We start from the raw sequence: 22383 nt of genomic DNA on the forward strand, positions 1-22383 counted from the left end.
AGTGATAAATGTTACACACTCTTTGGCTGTCCTCCAGCTCCTTCTCAGTCAGAGAGAGTGAGCCACATTACACACTTAGATACATTTATGTAAACAAAATGTATCTATGTAAGCTTTGGATGCGTCTGCGTATCTCTCCAGGAACTTTAAAGCTCTGTGTAACCCTTCCAATGCTGGTCTAGTAAAAAAAAAAAAATGCTGGTTGCCTATAATATACTGTAAATAATGTTTTAGAGCAAAGTTGAAATGCAGGGTTATATTCCGCTTTAAGAAAATGTGTATGCTGTTACATACTGGAACTGGTGGTGAAACATGGCGCACTTAAACAGAGTTGCAATAATCACTTCAGTAGAAGGCAAAGGACCAAGTAACACCGTTGCTAGTGACTAGTCACAGCAACCTCAATGCATTGTAATAGAGTTGCCAGGTACTTGCTCTGATTAGCGACTAGTTGCTAGCAACTGAGTCACCCATTTGAAATGGCTCCTAAAGTTGTTCTACACTACATTATGTGCACATTGTATATTGTGCCTGTAGAAGGGACCCTGAGTAAGGCTCCCATCTTTCAAAAACAAAAATCTAGTAAAAATGTAAAATTAAAACTGTGTACATATTATCCAGTGCTACCCTTTTCATGTCTGTTTTTATTGCTTTCTGCAATAAAAAGGAGTTAAATGGTCCGCTGGGTTGTGTCAACCATGAAATGCAAAAGCACAGTTTTAATTGTTTCATTCTTGGAAGAGATTTCCACTAAACCCATTTTACTTACCTTTTGTTTTGCTAGTCGTTTTAATAAATGCATACCAGAACTTTTTAAGTGTATTTTAAATCAGTGTGTCCATGTGCATGTCGGTACACCTATCTTTGTGCCCATAACTCCAAAAGAATCAGTCTTCGCTAAAAGGGAACCTGAAGTTAGAGGGATTTCCTTCTAAAAAATACCAGTTGCCTGGCAGTCCTGCTGATCCCTTTGGCTGCGGTAGTGTCTGAACCACACACCTGAAACAGGCATGCAGTTAATCTAGTAAGACTTTAGTCTTACTAGATAAGACTTTTACTTCGATAGAAGTATTATGCTAGGTACACACCATACAATTTTCTGTTAGATTTACCTGCCAGATCGATTATTTCCAACATGTCTGATCTGAATTTCGATCATTTTTTTTATCGATTTTTCGGTCATTTCTATGAAAGTCGATTAAAAAAACATTAAAAATCGGAAAAACACAAAATCAATTAAAATTCATATCGGACATGTTGGAAAAAATCGATCTGGCAGGTAACTCTAACAGGAAATTGTATGGTGTGTACTTAGTGCATTAGAGGCAGAGGATCAGCAGGACAACCAGGCAATTGGCAATAAATATGCCATCCTTCGTATCCCTCTCAGTTCAGATTCATTTTATGGGCTCTAGTGCCTTCCCTCTCTACTGCATCATTTGTGAACAATGAAGGCGGAATATCGCTGTCTTTTCCATAAATACTGTTAGGTTTTCCAGGGACCAGGTTTACATCTCCTCAAACATAGAACATAGGCCGTTATTCAGTTCACTTTTTCGCCTATTTTTTTTCTTTGGACATATTTTCATAACTTGTGTAAAATGCCTTTTAAGGCGCAAGCTAGAAAATATTCAGAATAATTTTGACAGTAATTTTTGGAACTTATTCAATTATAGAGTGCTAAAAAAGTATTTTAAACAGAAGATAAAAAATAATCTCCTGTGAGATAACCTAGTAGAAAAAGTAAATTGAATAAGGGCCATACTGTCCAAGAGGTTGTAAACAGCAGGCTCTGAGTAGACCACAGGGAGCCAGTCTCAATGGTTTATTATTATAATAATATAATTAATTGGTGAACGAGGGTGCGGTAACTAGTACTTCTGATTATATTCTCTAAGGTGGGACAGTGGGAAGAATAGGTGTTCTTACCTACCTGCGTCTACTTATCCTTTATACTCTGAGGATATTCTATCTGATAATTTTGTTTGTGCTTGTAGAACTTAAAGGACAACTGTAGTAAGAGGGATATAAAGGTTGCCATATTTATTTCCTTATAAGCAATACCAGTTGCCTGGCTGTCCTGCTGACCCTCTGCCTCCGGTAAACGAATCGAGTGTTGAAAACGTATGTGAAAATAGTCATAATCTCATTATAGTTTCGATTAATAGACCCCAAAAACGAACGACTAGTGATCGAACATGTTTGATATTATCTCTCTTTATCCATCTAATCGAACCATTGGTAGGCTTGATGGCTGTTCAGATCAATTATATATTCGTTTATGCCGTCCGTCCCTGTACTACGTTTCGTTTCTTTTCAGCCTTCGATCATTGGAAAAACGAAACCATTAGAATCGGAAAAAAAAACGAAACCGTGGGTGGTGATATTAACCGTACGGTCGATTATTTCGGGATCGAAAAGGACAAAAGGCACAATCGAAACGAAGGTTTAAACGAAGGCAAAAACGAAACGTGTATTCCCAGCATAAGACTTTTAGCCATAGACCCTGAACAAGCATGCGGCTGCATGCTTGTTTATGCTGTTATTCAGGCTCTACTGCAGCCAAATAAACCAGCAGTGCTGCCAGGCAACTGGTTTTGTTTAAAAAGGAATAAATATGTCACCCTCCATATTATTCTTACTTCAGTTGACCTTTAGGGCCCATTCACACTAGGGCCATTAGCGGCCGTTTACCACTAATTGCGAAGCGCCAGCACTTTTTAAAGCGCTAGCGCAAGTGTAACTATATGGCAGTGATTGCCGCTAATCGCAGGTGTTTTGCTATTAGCGGCAATCGCAAATGCATTGCATGCAGCATTTTGCCACAATTGAAGAGCAAAAACGTGAATTTGTACAGTGAGTTTACCACGACAAAAGCGGTAAAATCACCTGCGCAAAACGCTAGTGCTAAGCGGTAGTGTTTTTGCGTTTACAAGTGTGAATGGGCCCTCAAGGTGATAGTCTCCAGTACGCGGCTCTGACAGCATGATCTTTACTGATGTTATAGCTGAGGAATACATAAGATATGCCTGACTCCTAGTTCAAATACCTGGCAACAAATGCCTGGCAACAACCATATCCACTATGATAAAGTTAATAGTTTAATCAATTCTATTGGATGCTGACCAACAGAGCTGGGTCAGCATCCAATAGAATTGATTAAACTATTACCTTTATCATAGTGGATATGGTTGTTGTTAATTTTTGTTGTTGTTGTTCTAACATTATGCAGTGCTGATTATGCATTATGCAGTGCAGATTAATCAATTGGGAGAGCAATTGACAAACCAGCATATGCTAGTACAAGCTATGCCAAATCAGGTTTGCCAACTAGGAGGGAGGGTAGAAATGGTTTACAATAGGAAGAGAAATTTAAACTAGATTTCTAAGATGTTTTGATAGGTAGCAGAGTTTGTTTGGGAATGGGAGCAGTCGTTGAGAAGTTTTGAAGCTGTGCTTGGGAAGAGATTATTAGCAAAGAATTCATTAGAATGTAATTGGAGCCAGTGGCGTAACTACAATACATGGTGCTCAAACTATTTCCTTTTTTAATTTTACATAGATATCCGGCCAATTTAATAATTTGATTGAATCTGCTAGAATTTGATGCAGCAAACTATTCCTGATCATGATAGATCGATTTCTGACTGAAATCGATCAGTTTGGTCAATCCCTCTAGATTTACTTTACACATCTAAACATTCAAATTGGAGAAGGTTTGTAACCCATTTTGCAGGGCTGTGCATATTTTGAAGTACAGGATCGTCTATGTGTATTTTCTTATCAATAAAGTTGTTCTTGAAAATGTCTTTACTTGTTTATATTTGTGATTTTTGCGTATTCTGTTTCTGTACTCCTACTTTTTTTTTCTTTTCCCTTGTGAATTTAATTCGCACAAACACGCTTTTAAATCTTTTGTACTGTAGTAAGCATTGATTTTATCTTCATGATAATTTAGCTTCTATAATCTAACAATAAGATAATTATTTGCATGTACAATCTATGGGCAGACATTTGTTTTCAGCTTGTGTTTTTTCTTGTCTCCAGATGTTTGTTGTGTTGCATCTGAAGTTTAGACATCTGTGTAGACCTTGGGTCAAATATGCATTTTGTTTTTGGATGAAGTTCTAGTTTTCTCATAGTGAATCAAAACTGTTCTGTAGACTTGGACTCTATGTGCTGATTTATGCCAGAGAGGTGTTTGTGGTGAGGTTTTGGCAGCTTACGGTTGTTTTTATTAACAAACAAAACTGGATGACTGGGTGCAGTTCTTGAAAGTTTCATGCTGCCTGAGATCAGAATAGAGAAGGCTGCCTTGTACATTTCTTGCTTCCTCTCTCCATTCTCCTGCTAGCATAAAACACTTAAGTAGTTTTCTGTCACATCTTTGGCTTTCTCCGTTACCTGTGCACTATCCAAAACTTCTGTTTTCTTCTCCTGGTATCTTCTAGTCTGTGGCAGTTTTACAATCATTTCTGATGTGTGGAGGCTTCTAGGTAGCTGAAAACTAGCTCCCATAAAGCAGTGGTTTACAGTTGTTGTGGTGTTTTTTTTTTTTTTCTTTTGCCAGTCAAGCGCCACCCCAAGCTAAGGTACTCCTAAGTGCATAAATCGCTAGAAGTCCTATTTTTACTCAAACATTTAATTGTATATGCTTTGGCTGATCACATATACAGATTTTCAATTACTTTTTTTTACTGTTTATTTCCAGATCTTTCGTGTTTTTCAGCTTAAAGGAACCTGGGGTGTAAGATCTATGGAGACTGACATATTTACTATCTTTTATACAATACCAGTTGCCTGGCAGCCCTGCAGATCTTTCTGATCAGTAGGATCTAAATTACCTACCGGAAACAGACATTTGATCTGCATGCTTATTTAGGGTCTATAGCTTTGGGCAGCACGGTAGCATAGTGGTTAGCGCTCTCACCTTGCAGCGCTGGGTCCCCGGTTCGAATCTCACCCAGGTCAACCTCTCCAAGGAGTTTGTATGTTCTCCCCGTGTCTGCGTGGGTTTCCTCCATGCACTCCAGTTTCCTCCTACATCCTACAAACATGCAAAAGAATGAGAAATCAGGAAGGGGGCAAATAGTTTTTCACACCACTGTAAATATCACAATATTGGTAAGTCAGAAAAAGTATTTCTACACTATGGCCTCAATTCACTAAGTTTTATTGAACGTTTTATAATTTACCTCATGAGTAAAATCTAATTTTGAATTCACTAAGGTGTTATAGATTTATCGAATGTTGTATCGAAAAAACATTCAGTAAATCTAGAACACCTTAGTGGATTCAAAATCAGATTTTACTCCTGAGGTAAATTTATCAAACGTTCAATAAAGTGTTTGATAAAGATTCGTGAATTGAAGCCAATGTGTGTGCCAGGAGGCTTGAAAAAGTAAAGGATGTTGTTAAAAAGGATACCATGCACTTCATAAAAATGTCATAATGTAAGCTAGTCCCCTTTTAGGCTTATTTCCATTAGTTCCCTGAATTTTTGCATTCTGAAAACTACTAAGTACTATTTTTACGGTACCTTGCTTCTTCTGATTACATATTCCACGGTTATGTAGCAAAGATGTGAAAATGTAAAGTAATCTAGAACTCTGTCCTTTCAGTAGATGCTGCCTTTACTCACGGTTACCATGATCACAGCAGGCTTTTCTTTTATAGGCTGTGTGGCTGATGACTGCACTATAATCTAGTGTAATAAACCCAGAGAGAATGGTGTCTCATTCCCACTTGGGCTGTAATGCTGGGAATACACTGTTAGATTTTGAGCCATTTAGATGTCTCGCTAGATAATTTCCGACATGTCCGATCGTTTCCGCGCATCGATTTTGCATAGGGAACAATGGGAAAAGATAAGAAAAACAAATGGAAGATAAGAGAATCGGGTGCCGAATCGATTGGGCGGGATAATCGAGCTTCAAAAAATGTACTGTGTATTCCCAGCATAACTGTGTGCCCATTAGAAGCTTGCATTAAAAGAATGCTCAGGGGCTGGATAAGAGATATGATAGTGGTGGGTAAACATGGTATTTGAGAGGTATAAACTATGGAAGGGGGCGGCATGGAAGCAGGAGGAATGTGGCTGACTGCTGGAAGAGTGTGGTCACATATTCACCAAAGGCGAGTGCTCTTGTAGGTGAGTGTAAGGGTGCATTTGGGTACATTTTTGAGGGTGAGGTGGGAGAGATTAGTTTCAAAATAATAGTATACCCTTCCATTTTTTATGAACATACTGGTAAGTCAATTGGTTGCCCCTAAATTGTCCTTATACTATGGTGGGGACCATAGGGTTCTTCTCTGGGACAGTTGACATGAATAAGTACTCTGTAAAGTGCTGCAGAAAGTGCATAATAATAATAATAATGATTCACAAGCTGTTTTTAACATGAAAGGTTGAAAACCACTGCTCCTAGTGTGAGCAGCCCATTTTTTTTCTCTTAATTGCCGTGCGGAGACACCACACGGCAATATTACGGTTAATACTGTCAGCACTGTACCCCAAGTAACACCATAAGCGAAACCGTAGTACAGTGAGCTTTGCTACTGTAACGCATACTGTAACACTTCCATAACAACCCTAGTGCAAATCGAGTATCACAGTTTACGAGAATAGATTTTTTTTTCCATTTGGGAAAGCGCTGCATTCTGCATTTGTTTGTGCACTTGCAATTTTTCTCTATTAGCTTCTTCAATAGCTGGTGAAAATTGTGGCAAAAACTGCACTTGCTTTAAATGAAGAAAAGTGATAGAGTGCATTTGCAATGGCGATCGTGATTTTCATTGTAAAAGGGCCCATAGCATGGTATGCCGGACAGCATTGATCAATCACTGTAGGACTTCTCAGTCTCCAACATCTGGCTATCCATGTTAGTCCACTTCTACCTGTTCTGCAGAAACTAATCAAATATGCTGGCGCTTGTAGTACCTCAGCCACTTATGAGGACATAGTATTCCTGACCAGGAATGGATTGTGAAGGAACATTTCTAAGTTTTGTTGTGTTTTTTTTTTTTTTTTATCTCCCAAGAGAAGCATCTCTTGTTTCGAAATAATTTAGTATAGAATTTTTCATGCGGTATGCATTGTTACTCTGTATATGTATTTGATGATAAAGGTTTTATCCTTTTTGTATGTGGAGACTGAGCTGAAGCATGAGTGATCTATAGCCTGACCTCACTTCGCTTGGTAAAAGCCAGCATATCTGGCATGTGAATGAGCTCAATAAAATAATTTCCAGTGAGAGAGGTTAAAAGTGCAGCTGGTTTCTGTGTCCCACGCTCTGCATCCCTGGTGTCACTGGTTCCCACTGGCAACTGCTTCTCTGCCAAAGAACTTTCAGAAATAAAGAAAAAAAAATGAAATCTTCATAGCAGAGAAAGCGGTGTGAAGCTGATAGCAGCACAGCCTCTGCATGTCTGGCCCATCAGACCTCTGCCAGGCCTCTTGTGCAAGTGGTGACTACGCTTTTTGTTGCACAGAAGATGACATTTAAGACCGCCTCTCCGCACAAGCGGCCCTATAACAGAATGCCAGGAACTTCTTTTAGGAAAAAACAAAATGACGTGTTTGTGCAGTAAAAACTTGCCTGGCTTTTACTTAAGGTGATTAACTGTGCTGCCATTCAAGTGCTGATCTATTTGCCTGTACAGAATGCACTATTCCAATGAAAGAAATGTTGCCTTAATTCTTGTGGAATCTTAAATCGTTCTGCTTTTTAATAACAGTACAATCCTTTCTAAAGCTAATGATCACTTAAAAAGGACTTTAATGACTATTTTGCCTACACCTCCTATCTTTAATTATAGGCTTCCGTTTCTTCCGCTGACACTAATTTGAATATAAAACGTGCTTACCTCTCTCCTGCCTTTTCCTCACCCCTAGGGAAGCTGGCAATGTAGCGCTTTGGAATCTGACTTCTGCTCTCACCCAGAATCCTTTGTTTTTAGGATGGAATAGCAACATTCCATCTCACCGTGGTTCCATTCTATCTTCTTCTTTTCTACCTTCTGCACATTAACTCTTCTATATAGTGCTGTTCCTTTCACCAGAGCACTAACTACATGCAGTCGTGATGTACACAATTTTTAATGGGATTTTAACTGATATCAAACATTGTTTCTTCTCCCCCTCCTAACTTCTGTCTCTGAAGGCAGCAGCCTCCCTGGAGTGAAGAGAAACGGCCAGGATTTAGACTATTGTCAGCCCTGAACAGGTGAACCATATTCTTTTTAGCCGTCCATTTTTTGTCCTTTGTACTTCTTTTTTTCATTTTTGTTTTTTCCTTTTTCTGTTGATGCATTGCTTAACAGAAATTATTAGTATGATTTGCACATCAGAGTAATAAAAATTATTAGCTTTTCTGTATGCTTCAGGTTTGCTCTAATTTTGATTTTTGATGGGGGAAAAAAGTCCCCCAAATGCGTATCTGCCTCAGTAGAGGGAAAAATCTGCTTCCTCCAGAGGGTTCCCCCATCCCTGTTGCCTCCACCGATTCAGCGCTGGGACCCCCAGAGCCAGGTTGACAAGGGTTTTGTCAAACATGAGCGTGACTACACTTCCGTCTGTGAATAGGCACTGCTGCAATCTGCAGGATGCCTGCCTAGCACCACAGAGCCACTCGGACTCAGCAAAGTCCCAGTGGGTCCAGCGCTGGATTGGTGGTCTGGAGGAGGCTGTTGGAAGCCTCAGGTGGATTCACATGCTTCCATCTACCAAGGTGAGTATCAGATTTTTTTTTTCCTCCTTTGGATTGCACAGGTTACATTTTGCAATTATCTTTTTTTTAAAAATTCTACAAGTTAACAGCTGCCACAATTTTAAATGCTGTCTTGTCAGCCGTCTGATTCTCCTTTTTACACAAGCTTGAAGAAAAGATTGTTTGCATTACAATTTCTATAACAAAAGGGTAATCTTTGAGGATCCAATAAAGTCTTGTACACATGCTAAGCAGAACTTGGCCAAGAATCTGGTGCGTGTGCGCAGGTGTCCCCAAGATCGCTTGAAAAGCTGTCTTGCTGGATCTTTGAGTGATAGCAGTAATCAAGCATATTGTTATCCTTCTTACACCTGCTGGAAGCCCCCTACATCATGCTCTGTACCGCTGTCCCTCTTCCCCTGCCATGTGCCATCGCTTGGCTGTAGCTGAACAATACCACTGTATGCATCCATTCCCCACAACAATAATGCATGTTTATAAACCTAAAGTAGCATCAGCCTTAACCCAACAGAAGGTGTAAAAAAGTGTATTTCCTTCAGAATTACAGAGTGAGTGTTGTTTGAAAGAATGCTGAGCATAGCATTTCTGCTACTAAGCATATCACAAGCAAGATACGGTAAACTGAATAAGTGCAATAACTCAATAACTCTGGGATGGATTTACCCAAGAGCCTATAGGCACAGGCGTCCTAGCACCTTAATCTCTGCCCTCATGAGCATGTTCCAAACTGCACAAGCACGGTACTAAAAAAAAAAAAAACTCTTGTGGGCGTGCTTTTCCTTTTTCTGTACATATGTGGTTCAGAATTCACACAAGCGCGGTCCTGATTTGCTAGTCACCACCACTGGGAGGAACCTCGGGGAGGATTTATTGGAAGCATCCAGTTGAATTCAGGGCTAATTGAAAGTGGGGTTAAATTCTCTACATTGGTGCCAGGTTTTGGCACTTAGTATTAATCAGTTTTTGCATACGTGATGCTGATGGATGAGTTCTTCTGTATCTACACGGATTGTGCTAATTGTCCACATCCTGCTGACAAGCACCCAATGCATTGAGGCTTTGAATTGACATCCATATCCAATGCCCTATATCAAAGAATCCTTCCATAGCTGCATACACAGATTCAAAAAGTGACATCAACCAGTTATTTTGCTTCTTTATACACTGTTGTAAGTATAAAAATGTGAGCAGAATGACTTATTTGGCTGCAGAGCCGTACCCTCCAGTCAGCAGGCTGAGGGTGGACCTGTGAGCGTTTTTGTTGCGGCCGGCTGCATGACATTTGTAAAAATATTGGTAATTTACACTACTGATATTTTACTATGCACTATTCGCCACCCGTTCACCTGAACCCTCCCCTCCTAATGCCCAACACTAACCCCCCTTCAAATGCCTAAAACTAACCTTCCTATAATTCCTAGCACTATCCCCGGTTTCCAAGTTACCACTAGTTGTAGCCAATCTGCTACATTTTTTTGTTTGTTTGTTTCAGGTGGTAGCCGATTTGCCTCGATCCACAAGCGGTAGGTTGAGCACCCAATTACCAATAACCCAGGCATCTATTAGACGCCTACCGATCCCTGCGCACAAATGTCCTGATCCAGACCTTTGTACATGCTTGTTGCTCAACTGCAGGACAAAAAGTGAACGACTCAGAGCTGCTTGTGCTGACTCTATGCTTTGATCTATATGAACTGTGGTACTGTGTGCAGGTAAAATAGTTCACAGACATGGAATTTGGCAATGTCCAGACATGAGATGGAATATATTGTTTCAATTACTTGTAGATGCAGAGTGGTTTGGTCAGTCACTGGCTTCCTTAGTCACTGGAGTGAGATGTCATTGTGTCTGGGGCACGTATGATTAGTCTCACTATAGTACTGTCTCTATCCCTATCCTAGCAACCAGCCTCCCTCTTGCATTTTCTTACCAGCCACAGTAAAACCAAAAGGGAACTGGGAAAGATGTGACGTTGTATACAATCAGAAACTTGATATACCAGTGTGTTCCGCTGTTGTACTAACTAACCATTGCCCTTCTAGTGAGTTATCAATGTCTATCATTTGGTGTTTTACATTCTGGTATATGCAGACGTATGAATGAAAGTCTGGAGTATTAGGAGTCCATTCTAGCAGCTCCAGTTCAGGATCTTTGTTTATGTTCCTGACAATCCTAGCAAACTATTGGGTGATTCAGCCGATCAACATCCTCCCATAACTGAAATATAAGGAGAGGGAGGCTTTGCCATAGTAAATATAATTCATTTGTGTTGCTAGTTGTAGAAAAGGTCAGCAGCACTCTGGTATATGCAATCCTGCACGCTGTGTGGTTAGTGAGAAGTGTGCAGTTAGCGTGAACAAGTAAAATAATTTTTTTAAGTAATTTTGTGTGTATTATGTTGGTAATACCGGTATGAGCAGATATGCCTGATCAGATTTACCTACTGTAAATGATTTGTGTTTATGATCAGTAGAAGTGCTGCAATTTTACACAAAACAGTATTTCTGCAATTACCAGACTCCACATGCATATATAGAGGTTACGCATATACCGTACTTTCAGAATTACCGCATTATAGATTTGGCCGGCTCACTTTTTTTAATACAGGCATAAGGGCTTCAAAGACAGAAAGCATTGATGAGTGCATGGCAGGGTATTGGTCTTTGACCATTTATGCAGCCGGGTCTCAGGGAGGTAATCCGACTTCAAGCAATCAGCACCCAACACGCTGTCTTTGAAAATAGCGTGTGCTTAACTAATACCGGTACTTCTACTATACCGATTTAATGATTATTCTGCATCTCAAACTGCATCCAAAAACTGGGTGATATCAGAACGATGCATGTACTCTCCACCTGGGTCACTTTGAGAATATATTGAGGTGTTTGTTTTGTTTGTTTTTTTTTCTTCTTTTTTTTAAGATACGAACACTAACCTTTCTCTACCGTCTCCTAACACTCAACCCCCGGTTGATGTTTGTGCTATAGGAGTTCTGCTAAAATGTGCCCCAACTTGTTACATAGCCAAGCAGCCGTGCCAAATTTAGCCGAGCGCCACTATTGCGCGTCAAAATTCAGCTTCCCGACTCACCATGGTAGCCTAAAACTTGTGTTGTGTTCTATAGGTAGCCGTTAACATGACAGATGTCTTTGCGCTAAAAACACCTTATTGGTTTTAATATTGCAGTGCATTGGTTTGGACATGTGTGGATTTTTTTTTCCCTCTATAACCAGGAATACGTATTATTTAGCGAACACCTGCTAATTGGGCAGGTTGATGTTATAAATCCAAGAGCGAGAAAGCATAAAGCTTCATTCACAATATGCAGTGCAAGTTTTTCTGCTGCGACCAATGCCACAGAGCTGATCCCATTCAGCTAGGAGGGCAGTTGTGTGTTACACTGCAAGAGGTTTATCCCTTTTCAAAGCTCAAGTATGAATATTAAAACAGCAGCCGGTGTCTTAATAGGTCACACGCTATATACTGCAACACAGCAAGTCTTACGAAACAAGGCAGTGAAATGGTTTTAAGTCGTTTTGTAAACCAAATTCACATTGCTTACATCAGTATTGGAAGACAACCTAACAAGGTCTTATTGGTTGAACCTGCCTCTGCGAATGAATCAATTTTTGTTTACACCCTTCTTAATAAATGGTATAAAAATGTTTTTTTTGTGTTCTTGCAAGGTTTATATGTTCATCTTAAGAGGCACAATGTTCTGACATTTGAAAAGAAAATGTTATATTAGATCATTCAAAGCGGTCTTCCTTTTTTGACTTAGTTTAGGCTTACTCTTTTTGTGTTATAACTATTTACATGATTAATGCCATTTATGAGAAGTTTTTCTTTTATCTGTTTTCTGTCCCTGTTTGTCCTTTTTCACCTATCGTTGCTATGCTGTTTGCCTCATGTCATTCCTTCCCTTTGTAAATGAACATACTGTTTTCTTTGCCAGGACAAACTCCGATTCTGCACTTCACACGAGTGCTTCCAGCACCAAAATCCAAGACCCATTTATGGGTGGAAATCAGCATATGTCACGAGCTCCTAGACCTCCACAGCGTAACAGTAAGATTACACTCTCGCTTGCCTTTCCTGTCGTGTGACATTGCTTGAAGTGAATGCTTTGTGAAGTCCTTCTTTAACTGAAAGGCCCGCTGTCAGTGCTGTGCGTGTGAACTGGCAAGAACACACTTGCAGTTCATGGGGCTACAGCTGTAACATTCAGACATTTGTGGAACACTCAGGAAAAAGGTGTCGGGCCTCTTGCACACTACATGCGATTCCAATTTGCGATTTTGACTCTATTTTAAATGTGATTCCGATTTGCAGCTTTTGTGCTGCATGCTGCGCTTTTCTTTTTGTCTTCATAGCATGCATTGAAAATTGGAATCGTAAATCGGATTTGCATTGTGCATGGGGGGGCCTTACCGTATGTATCTCCACTCTTCCTTTCAGCTCATAATAGTTTCCAGTGTTGGTGGCCATCGCTGTTTTCCAGTCACATCCAATGCGGAAATTCATCTGCGATGCACACGTACTAAATGATGCACGCATGTAGCGGCCAATAAAAGTGCGCTACGTCATGCGGACAAAAAGGCACAGAAAATTTGTACGCGTACCAGTGTCGCATGCGTATTGTTTAGAAATGTCACAGACTACAATCTTGTAGCTTTGCAGAGCAAGTGCATGCAAAATGTACATCATTTATTAGACTTTGTACAAATATTTTTTTCTTTAATTCACAAATGAAAATGCGATATTTGTTCAGAATGCCACCTGCTGGTTTAACTAGCAAAGTTTTTGTGCAATGAAGGAGCTATAGAATAAAAAAAAAAAGTCTGGAGAAAACAGAGCCTCCTTGTCGGTCACCAAGTCCGGGGTCTTTGTGTAATGCTAGAGACAGCGGTGTTCCTTTCCACAACACCTTAGGCTGGGTTCACACGGAATCATTTTCTGCTATAACGTAATCTACAACTGTTGAGAAGGTATTTTCTATGTTTTCCTATGGTTCCTTTTTAGCAGTTGACCATTTTTTGTAGCGGACAGCAACTGATTCAGTGTAAACCCAGCAGTACAATTTACACCATTCTATTGCATCACATCAATTTAAAATGCGTCCCATGCTGATGGATAGAATGGGTGGGAGAGAATAGTGGAAGTAAAAAACCCGTCTTGCTATTGGTGAAGACTGGGGATGCTTTGGTGTGTTGCTAGGCCCCCTCCCAGACCTGACTGTTGGAGACTAGACCCTGCAGTGACAAGCACCAGCCTAATATCTTGTCTGGATGCATGACCAGATCGAGTGACTTTCTTACAGGAAAATGGTATATTTATAATGGTATAATTTTTCTCCCATAGATTTGTAGAAGGTTAATTGCTTTATTTTTCAATACTGTACCAGTTCAGGAACGTTCTGAACACACGTTAGAACACACTGGAGGCAATGCAGCCCCTTACGTCAAAGCGTAGTATCTATCAAGAGACAAACTTGACATGTGACAGGTCATCTGGCTGTAACTTTAAAAGCTAGTCCTCAAGGGGAACACTCTGTATCAGACTGAAGCATTACTCATTTTCTTTGATCGAGCTCCACTTAAAGGGAAAATCGTTGTGGATGGAGATGTGGAGCTGCTGCCGAGAGCAACAAACTGCATTCCTTGTTTCACTGAAAGGACCACTATCATTAAATGTGTAATTTCTAGATTTCTAATGCCTGATGGTACTGAATTTTCAGTTTAAACAAACTCTCTCCACATTAAGGCCTCTTTTACACTGGACGCTGAAAATCTGATGCATTTTTAATTTCCACAGCAGTGCATTGTGAAAAAGCTTTCAGTTAAAACGCGTAGAGTGCGAACTGAGCCATAGGAAAACATGGACATTACTTTGAATATCAGTAGTACAGTTGTGTTGCAGAGGTGGCACACCTTACCCAAGGTGTGGGTGCTGTGCCCAAGCATCCAAAGATTCAACGATCAAGCAAAAATACCAGGTTAGCACACCATTTCAAGATTCAGAATGCTTCAATTTATTGCTTCATAAGCACATGAACATGACAATTGTTTTGGGGCTACAGCGGGTCCCCTTCTTCAGATAGTGCAAACAAAGCGTTTTGTTTGCACTATCTGAAGAAGGGGACCCGCTGTGGCCCCAAAACAATTGTCATGTTCATGTGCTTATGAAGCAATAAATTGAAGCATTCTGAATCTTGAAATGGTGTGCTAACCTGGACTTTTTGCTTGATCGTTTACTTTGAATATCAGTTGTCCTTCCAGTTATAACTGGAGAGCAACGTAAATCATAATAATGTAAATCATTAGTGGGCACCTTTACTGTCTGCTGTTGATGTTGATTAACTTTTCTGGACTGAACAATGTAAAATATCACCTCTTATACACCCAGCATAACGGTTTCCTCCACTCATGGCTCTGACACACTGTCTCATGCCCTCTCTCTCTGTTTTGTTTTGTTTTTCTTGTGCTCTCTCTCTTTCATCTCTCTCCCCTTCCCAGCTGACCTTGCTGCTTCTTCTTTGCGACCTAATATCCACAAACCTGCCAAGAATACAAATAATATACACAAAATATATATACCTGCATATAAATGCCCAGCTATGTCATTGTCAACCTCCTCCCACACATCACTTATAAAACTGGCAAGTGGGTGTCCAGTGGAAATGCCCAACCCTCTTAATGACTCAGCACAGCAGGCCATGTAGAGCATGCATTGGAGGTGTGCGCCCACCCCATGCAGAGTGCACATTGGAAGCGTACCCATAGTTGCCTTTCTTGCCTCCGGCGGTAGTCCTCTTTTCTACTGCAGCTTTGGAGCTCACTGCTATAGCTGTGGTCACGACAGCAAGTTCACAAGCTGCAGGAGATATATCAGGGCTGCTGCTGAAGCCAGGAGTGGTAACTACAGCTAAGAATACACATCCAATATCTATGTATAGGGGGAGCACCAGGTACATTGTAGCATGCACGGTTAAACAAACCCTCCACTTTTTACCCATGTTTCGGAGGATAAAAACTTCTGCTTATCTGCAAATGTATACGATAACGAACATTGCTTTTAACATGTTTATTTGACGAAATGCATGAACATTTGCTGAGAATATGTCTACCTTCTTCTCTTATAACAAAACCTGATTGAAATGTCTCACATTTACAAGAAGGTTTTGCAGTTACCTGCAGTGTACTTGTACACATCTGATTATCTCCAGTTATTTTGTTCATCTCTAGTAGAGCTCTAGCAGAGGTTGAGTCGGTACTGTAACTTTTTTCTTTCCCATCAGTCTCCCTGTTGGCAGAGGTCTTGTATGCTCGATTGTGTGTAGAAATTTTAATTAAGTTGCTAAAGTACAGACTGCTCTCCTCTTGCTAGAGCACCACTATGGCCAGCAAAATGCCGGCAGAATGAAGTAAAAATGATCACTGATGAACCAGAGGGGTACTTGAGAAAATGGGGATCGGTGAGAGGGCACAGTGAAACACATGCTAATCGACCTCTACTGCTCCATTGATAAGGCTAATTAGGTCCAGCCAGTGAAAAAAGCATGGCTGTGGGAGAGCGCACACAATAAGAAATAGTCAATCTGGGAGTGCAGAGGAGGAGAGGGGTCCAACACTTACAGCAGTTTGTGTGCACAAGGCTTAAAGGCACTGCAACAAGCTCTGCAAGTCTGGTAATGTAGACCAGATTTACTATTGACATTGGGGTGATCTTCATGCAATAATTGTTTAGACCTTTAGAGCCAGACTCGCACAGTTAAGCGATAACTGCAAACAGCTGTTCAACAGAAATTCTTTTTGGAAAAGTCAGTCATGTGTCCCTGAGATCCCTCCAGCAAGCATGGAGCTGACAACAAAGAGGGAGTTCCCAGCTTGAGATCTGATCTCCCGGCCATCTCTCTGCTGTTCTCTGTTATTAGAGGGAAGGTAAAGAAAAAGAGAGAACACCAAGAGCCCAATATAGTGTAGTATGTACTGGTAAGGTATAATTGATAGAGTAATAATATTAATTTAATACTCACAAACCAGGGTTACCAAGTAGGCAACCACTGTCAAAGCAGGTGGGGAGATTGTCCTGACCCCACTCAGGATTAAAAAGTCGCTCTCTGTAGTTAAAGAAGGAAGGGTACAACCCTCCACCAAGGGTGGACTTGATGTAGATGATAGGATAACAGAGGCGCCAATAGGATAAAAAACACTAAAAGAACTTAAAAACCAGAGGCGCTCAGTGTTGATGATACTGGCAGATGCTGTTTACTCCTATCTGTTATTGCCTGATGAAGCGGGTTTGTATCCCGTGAAACGCGTTGCACTTTATTTGGAGTATCCAATAAAATTGTTTTGACTGAAAATCCACAGTCGTGTGTTCTGCTTGGAGGGGGTGAGTCCACCACTGCCTCCTCTATTACCAAGATGGGTTTTTAAGTTCTTTTAGTGTTTTTTATCCTATTGGCGCCTCTGTTATCCTATCATTAGAGGGAAGGTGGTTGAAGAGTGGTGTGGTGTGTACTCACAGGAAGAGACTGGCTGCTGACTCCTCCCAATTCCTCTCTGACTACTCCATGTGTGGGTAATGATGGGATGGGGAGGAGTGTGAAAAGCTTTTTCACCAGTACTATTGCTCTCCTCTAAACAGGAAGTAAAACTAGAGGAGCAGGCCAGTCAGATACTTTCATATATTTACAGCAAAACCTAGTGCATTAATATGTAGGCGTTCTGGAGGTCACACTTGCCTTCCAGAGAGGAAACGCACCAGGAAGCCTATATAGTATGTCAGACAAATAGGGCAATCCATATATCCACAATTTCAGGCAGTTGCTCTCCGGAAAATAAAGAGATCCAATAGATACTACAAGCTAGCTACCATTGACACTCTACCCAGTAGGGGTAAGAGCATAAAGGGAGTGGGAGCTACCTACTCCCACTCCCTTTAGTGCATTGATCATTTAATAACAAGACCTTTTATAAAGCGCTTTTTTTCCCTGTAGGACCCAGAGTGCATAGGCATATCTCCGATCAATATGTGTGGCACGGCTATAGTAATTTTGGCTGTGAAACGGGATTTGGAAACTGATGCAGCGCCCAGTGGAAACTAGCCCTAAGCCAGTTGTCATTAATCCGCTCCTGAAGCTCATCTAAGCATGTGTTGTTTGGAATGGGGCCTGTCACATCAAGTTTCATTGAAAAATCTACAGTAGCTGGGTGTCATCAGCATAGCAGTGGTATATCACACTGTGTTAGTAAATTATTTTTTCCAAGTGATAGCATGTATGTGAAGAATAACAAATACAAGTAATGAGTAAGTAATAAAAATAAATAAGTACCAAAAGAACAATGTAATGGCAGTGCACAATTGAATGATTGCAACAATCCAGTCCAAAGTGGCATACAAATGGCTATAGTGTCTGTGCAAAAGAAGAAAGGGACATATAACGGGGAATTGTAGAAAGTGCACAATCTAAGGTCCAAAGGAATGGCAGAAACCTAGGAAGGAGACAGACTACCGAGCAAAACTCACCCCCAAGCCTGATTACACCCGCTGCCGCGTCTAGGACCTGATATGTATCATGGATGAATACCGCCTCATTAGAGGCACATTGTACACTTCCTAAAATGTTCTATTGTCCATCCCTTTCCTCCATTGCATGATTAACCATTTGAATTTTGATACGCAAATCCTGTCAATTCAGTGTACATTTGACAATAATGTAAATACAAGTAATGAGAATAAAGAGGTGCCAAAGCAATGAAATGTCAGTGCACAATTGACTGCTTGCAACAATCTTGCTAACGTGGCATGCACAAAGATAAACATTGCACTGACACTTCCAACAAGGGTGAAAAGTAGGTTGTGCACTTCTAAAATAAATCACCAGTCCATATAAAAGTTCATCTAGAGCGCACAATTCTATATAGTTCTAACTACAAGTGATCCAGCTATCATAGCTTGTAATCCACACGGAACCATGTGGTAGATATTGACACCAGGATCCCCTCAAAGCGTGGCCGCCACTATCTCAACCACAGGACTGGGCACTCACCCTTTGTAAATAACCTGCAAAATGGGTCTACAGAGCTTTTAGTGTATTATGAGGTTGCTCCCTGCCAATTATGATGTCTCCTTTTGAAGGTCCACTGCACAGGTCTTCATAGACATATCACTTCAAAGATAAAAAGTTGTTCCCACTATATTGTTAAACCGTAACGGCTATTTATATTAAAAATGCACACTCACATGCTTGAAGTAAAAACACAACTTTTTTATCTTTGAGGTGCTGTCGCTATGACGATCTATGTGCAGTGGACCTTAGAGGGACACATCATGAATAGGCAGGAGGGCTGGCCTCATAATACCCCAGAAGAGCTGTGGACTCATCTTGCAGAGGGTTGTTTACAAAGGGTGAGTGCCCCATCTTGTGGGTGAGGCAATCCTGGTGTCACAATATCTACCACATGGGTCTGGGTGAATTACATGCTGTGATAGCTGGACTATGTAGAAGTGCGCTATCTAGATGAACCTTTAAAGTGGCCATCCAAATGGTTAATCATGCAATGGAGGAAAAAGGGATGGACAATAGAACATTTTAGGAAGTGTACAATGTGCCTCTAATGAGGCGGTATTCATCCATGATCCTTCCTAGGTTTCTGCCATTCCTTTGGACCTTAGATTGTTCACTTTCTACAATTCCCTGTTATATGTCCCTTTCTTCTTGCACAGACACTATAGCCATTTGTATGCCACTTTGGACTGGATTGTTGCAAACAGTCAATTGTGCACTGCTATTACATTGTTTTTTTGGTACTTATTTATTCTTATTACTTACTCATTACTTGTATTTGTCAGTTGTGCACTGGATCGAAAGGATTCATTGTAGCTACTGCTTATTCTTTCTGGCCCTGACAGTCAAATGTGGTTGTTTTTGGGGCATTTTCTAAGCATTAGCATGAGGTTGGGTTTTGGTTACTGCAGGTGATTGACTTTGCATCAGACACCACTTTTAGGTCAGGATTTCAGCTGGTGCCAGCTGTTGGGGAGTGGCTTTGGCGCTGTGTTCATTATTCTGAAAAACCACTGTGTAATTCTGCATAATTCTACATGCCTTCCCCAGGTCCTATAGACTCAAACAAATATTGAAACTACAGTGTGCTTGATATTTAAATGGGATTTGTGAATGTGTCTGATGACCACTGGTTGGGGACAGGAAGCTATAAAAGCGCTGCCAAGAATTGTAGAAATGTGTTTTCAATACATATCTGTGTAATTAATAATAGCACCAAAAGAAGCTTCTAAGGGTTGTAATAATCGTCTCCCTCTTTCTATTTTTTTTTTTCTTCCAGCAAGTTTACAGGACGGGGAAATGGACAGCTTTATAGATGGTAAGGATGAATCCACACTTCTCTAAAGGACAACTGAAGCAAGAGGGATATGGAGGCAACCATATTGATTTCCTATTAAGCAATACCAGTTGCCTGGCTGTCCTGCTGATCCTCTGCCTCTAATACTTTAGCCATAGACCCTGAACAAGCATGCAGCAGATCAGGTGTTTCTGACATGATTGTCAGGTTATTATTATTATTATTATTATTTTAGTATTTATATAGCGCCGACATATTACGCAGCGCTGTACAGTGTATATATATATATATATTGTCTTGTCACTAACTGTCCCTCAAAGGAGCTCACAATCTAATCCCTACCATTGCCATATGTCTATATTATGTAGTGTAGTCTAGGGCCAATTTTTAGGGGGAGCCAATTAACTTATCTGTATGTTTTTGGAATGTGGGAGGAAACCGGAGTGCCCGGAGGAAACCCACGCAGACACGGAGAGAACATACAAACTCTTTGCAGATAGTGCCCTGGCTGGGATTCAAACCAGGGACCCAGCGCTGCAAGGCGAGAGAGCTAACCACTACGCCACCGTGCTGCCCAGATCTGACAAGATTAGCTGCTTGATTGTTTCTGGTGTGATTGAGACACTACTGCAGCCAAATTGATCGGCAGGGCTGTGAGGCAGCTTGAATTGTTTAAAAGGAAATAAATATGGCAGCCTCCATAGTCTTCTCACTACAGTTGTCCTTTAAAGGTAACTTGAAGTGAGAGACACACGGAGGCTGACATTTATTTCCTTTTAAACAATGCACATTGCCAGGCTACTGCGCCACTAATACTTTTAGCCATAGTCTCCGAACAAGCATGCGGGTCAGATGTTTCTGACTGGATTAGCCACATGTTTGTTTCAGGTGTGTGATTCAAATACTACCAATGCCGGAAAGATCTGCAGGACTGCCAGGCACCTGGTATTCTCTAAAAGGTATATGGCAGCTGCCACATATGTCTGTCTTACCTCGGGTTCCTTTAACAATGTATAATTTTGTAGAGCATAAAGTGGACCTGAACTCTTGCACAGGATAGAAGGAAAACGTAGAGAAATGCGCCCTGTATATATTCAGAGTGTTTAGCCTGTCTTAAGGCCCAGTGCACACCAAAAACCTCTAGCAGATCCGCAAAACGCTAGAGGTTATTGAAGCAGATTTCAGAGCGATTCTAGGCATGTTTAGAGCCCATTCACACCTGAGCGGGAATCGTGCGATTCCCGCTCACGGCAAACCGCTAGCGGTTCTGCAAGAACCGCTACACAATGTAGCGAGTGGCAGTGTTCTCACTGCCACGGTTGCGGGTAGCGATAACTGCAACCGCGCTGCATGCAGCGGTTTGCCGGCGACGAGCGTTCCGCGATTAGCGATCGTGATTAGCGTGATCGCTCCAAAACTGCCGCAGTGTCCAGTGATTTTTCCGCGCTGATCGCGGGAAAATCACTCCCGCAAAACGCCGGCGGTAATCACCGGCGTTCTGCGATTGCAGGTGTGAACGGGCCCTTAGAGACGTTTTCTAAACATGCCTAGCGGTTTTTGGAGCGTTTTTGTGTAGTAGATTACAAATATTGTTACAGTAAAGCTGTTACAGAACCGCTTCTGTTACAAAAAAAAGTCTGGAAAACCGCTCTGATCTCGTGTTTTTCAGAGCTGTTTTCCACTTTCCTATACTTTAACATTGAGGCCTCAGAAATCTAAAAAAATGCTGCAGCCCCTGAGTTTGCGTTTGTGGAAAAAACAAACTGCTCTGGTGTGCACCATCCCATTCACTTTCATTAGCCAAGTGGTTTACCCCCTGCAAGCGTTTTAAAAAACCACTCCAGAACCGCTCTGGTGTGCACCAGCCCTTATTCCCCCTCATCTGTGACTAATCACAAGTTGTAATTTGATGTCTCTCCTGTGTCAGCTGACTGCCACAGCTGAGAAGCTGATTGGTAAAAACAGAATAACAATATGTGTGCAGAAGGAAGTAGACACACTGCAGATTTATTGCAGGATTTGTATCAGCTGTAACAAAAAAGTTTTTCTTTAAAGGTTATTATGCTATTGCATATCTTTTAGAGAAGAGAGGAAGTTCTTAGTTTTAGGTCCGCTTTAAAAAACCTGGTCAAACAAGCTCAGGAATTGTCAGCTAGATTTTAAGGTACTTACCTATACCTTATTGCTTTTTCTTTATATCTGGTGGAAAAACCTGCCACTGGTATGGTCTGATGCTAGTTCATTTTTCCATCATCTGGTAAAGTAATGTTTAGCTTCTTCATTCC

At 40.9% G+C, this 22383-nt stretch overlaps 1 protein-coding gene across 2 annotated transcripts in view; it reads left to right on the top strand.

Annotated features, from left to right (window-relative positions):
- CRTC3 (CREB regulated transcription coactivator 3) overlaps window positions 1–22383 on the top strand; it is a 193276-nt gene that overhangs the window by 120333 nt on the left and 50560 nt on the right. The window contains exons 5-7 of one of the 2 annotated variants that reach the window (XM_068275320.1): window positions 8163–8225; window positions 12685–12797; window positions 20081–20119. In XM_068275320.1, coding sequence (XP_068131421.1) covers window positions 8163–8225; window positions 12685–12797; window positions 20081–20119 — 215 coding nt within the window. The remainder of the gene's footprint in view (window positions 1–8162; window positions 8226–12684; window positions 12798–20080; window positions 20120–22383) is intronic. The other variant, XM_068275322.1, reaches the window with a different exon arrangement.

This window comes from Hyperolius riggenbachi, chromosome 3 (assembly GCF_040937935.1).
Source record: "Hyperolius riggenbachi isolate aHypRig1 chromosome 3, aHypRig1.pri, whole genome shotgun sequence".
NCBI classification, from domain to species: Eukaryota; Metazoa; Chordata; class Amphibia; order Anura; family Hyperoliidae; genus Hyperolius; species Hyperolius riggenbachi.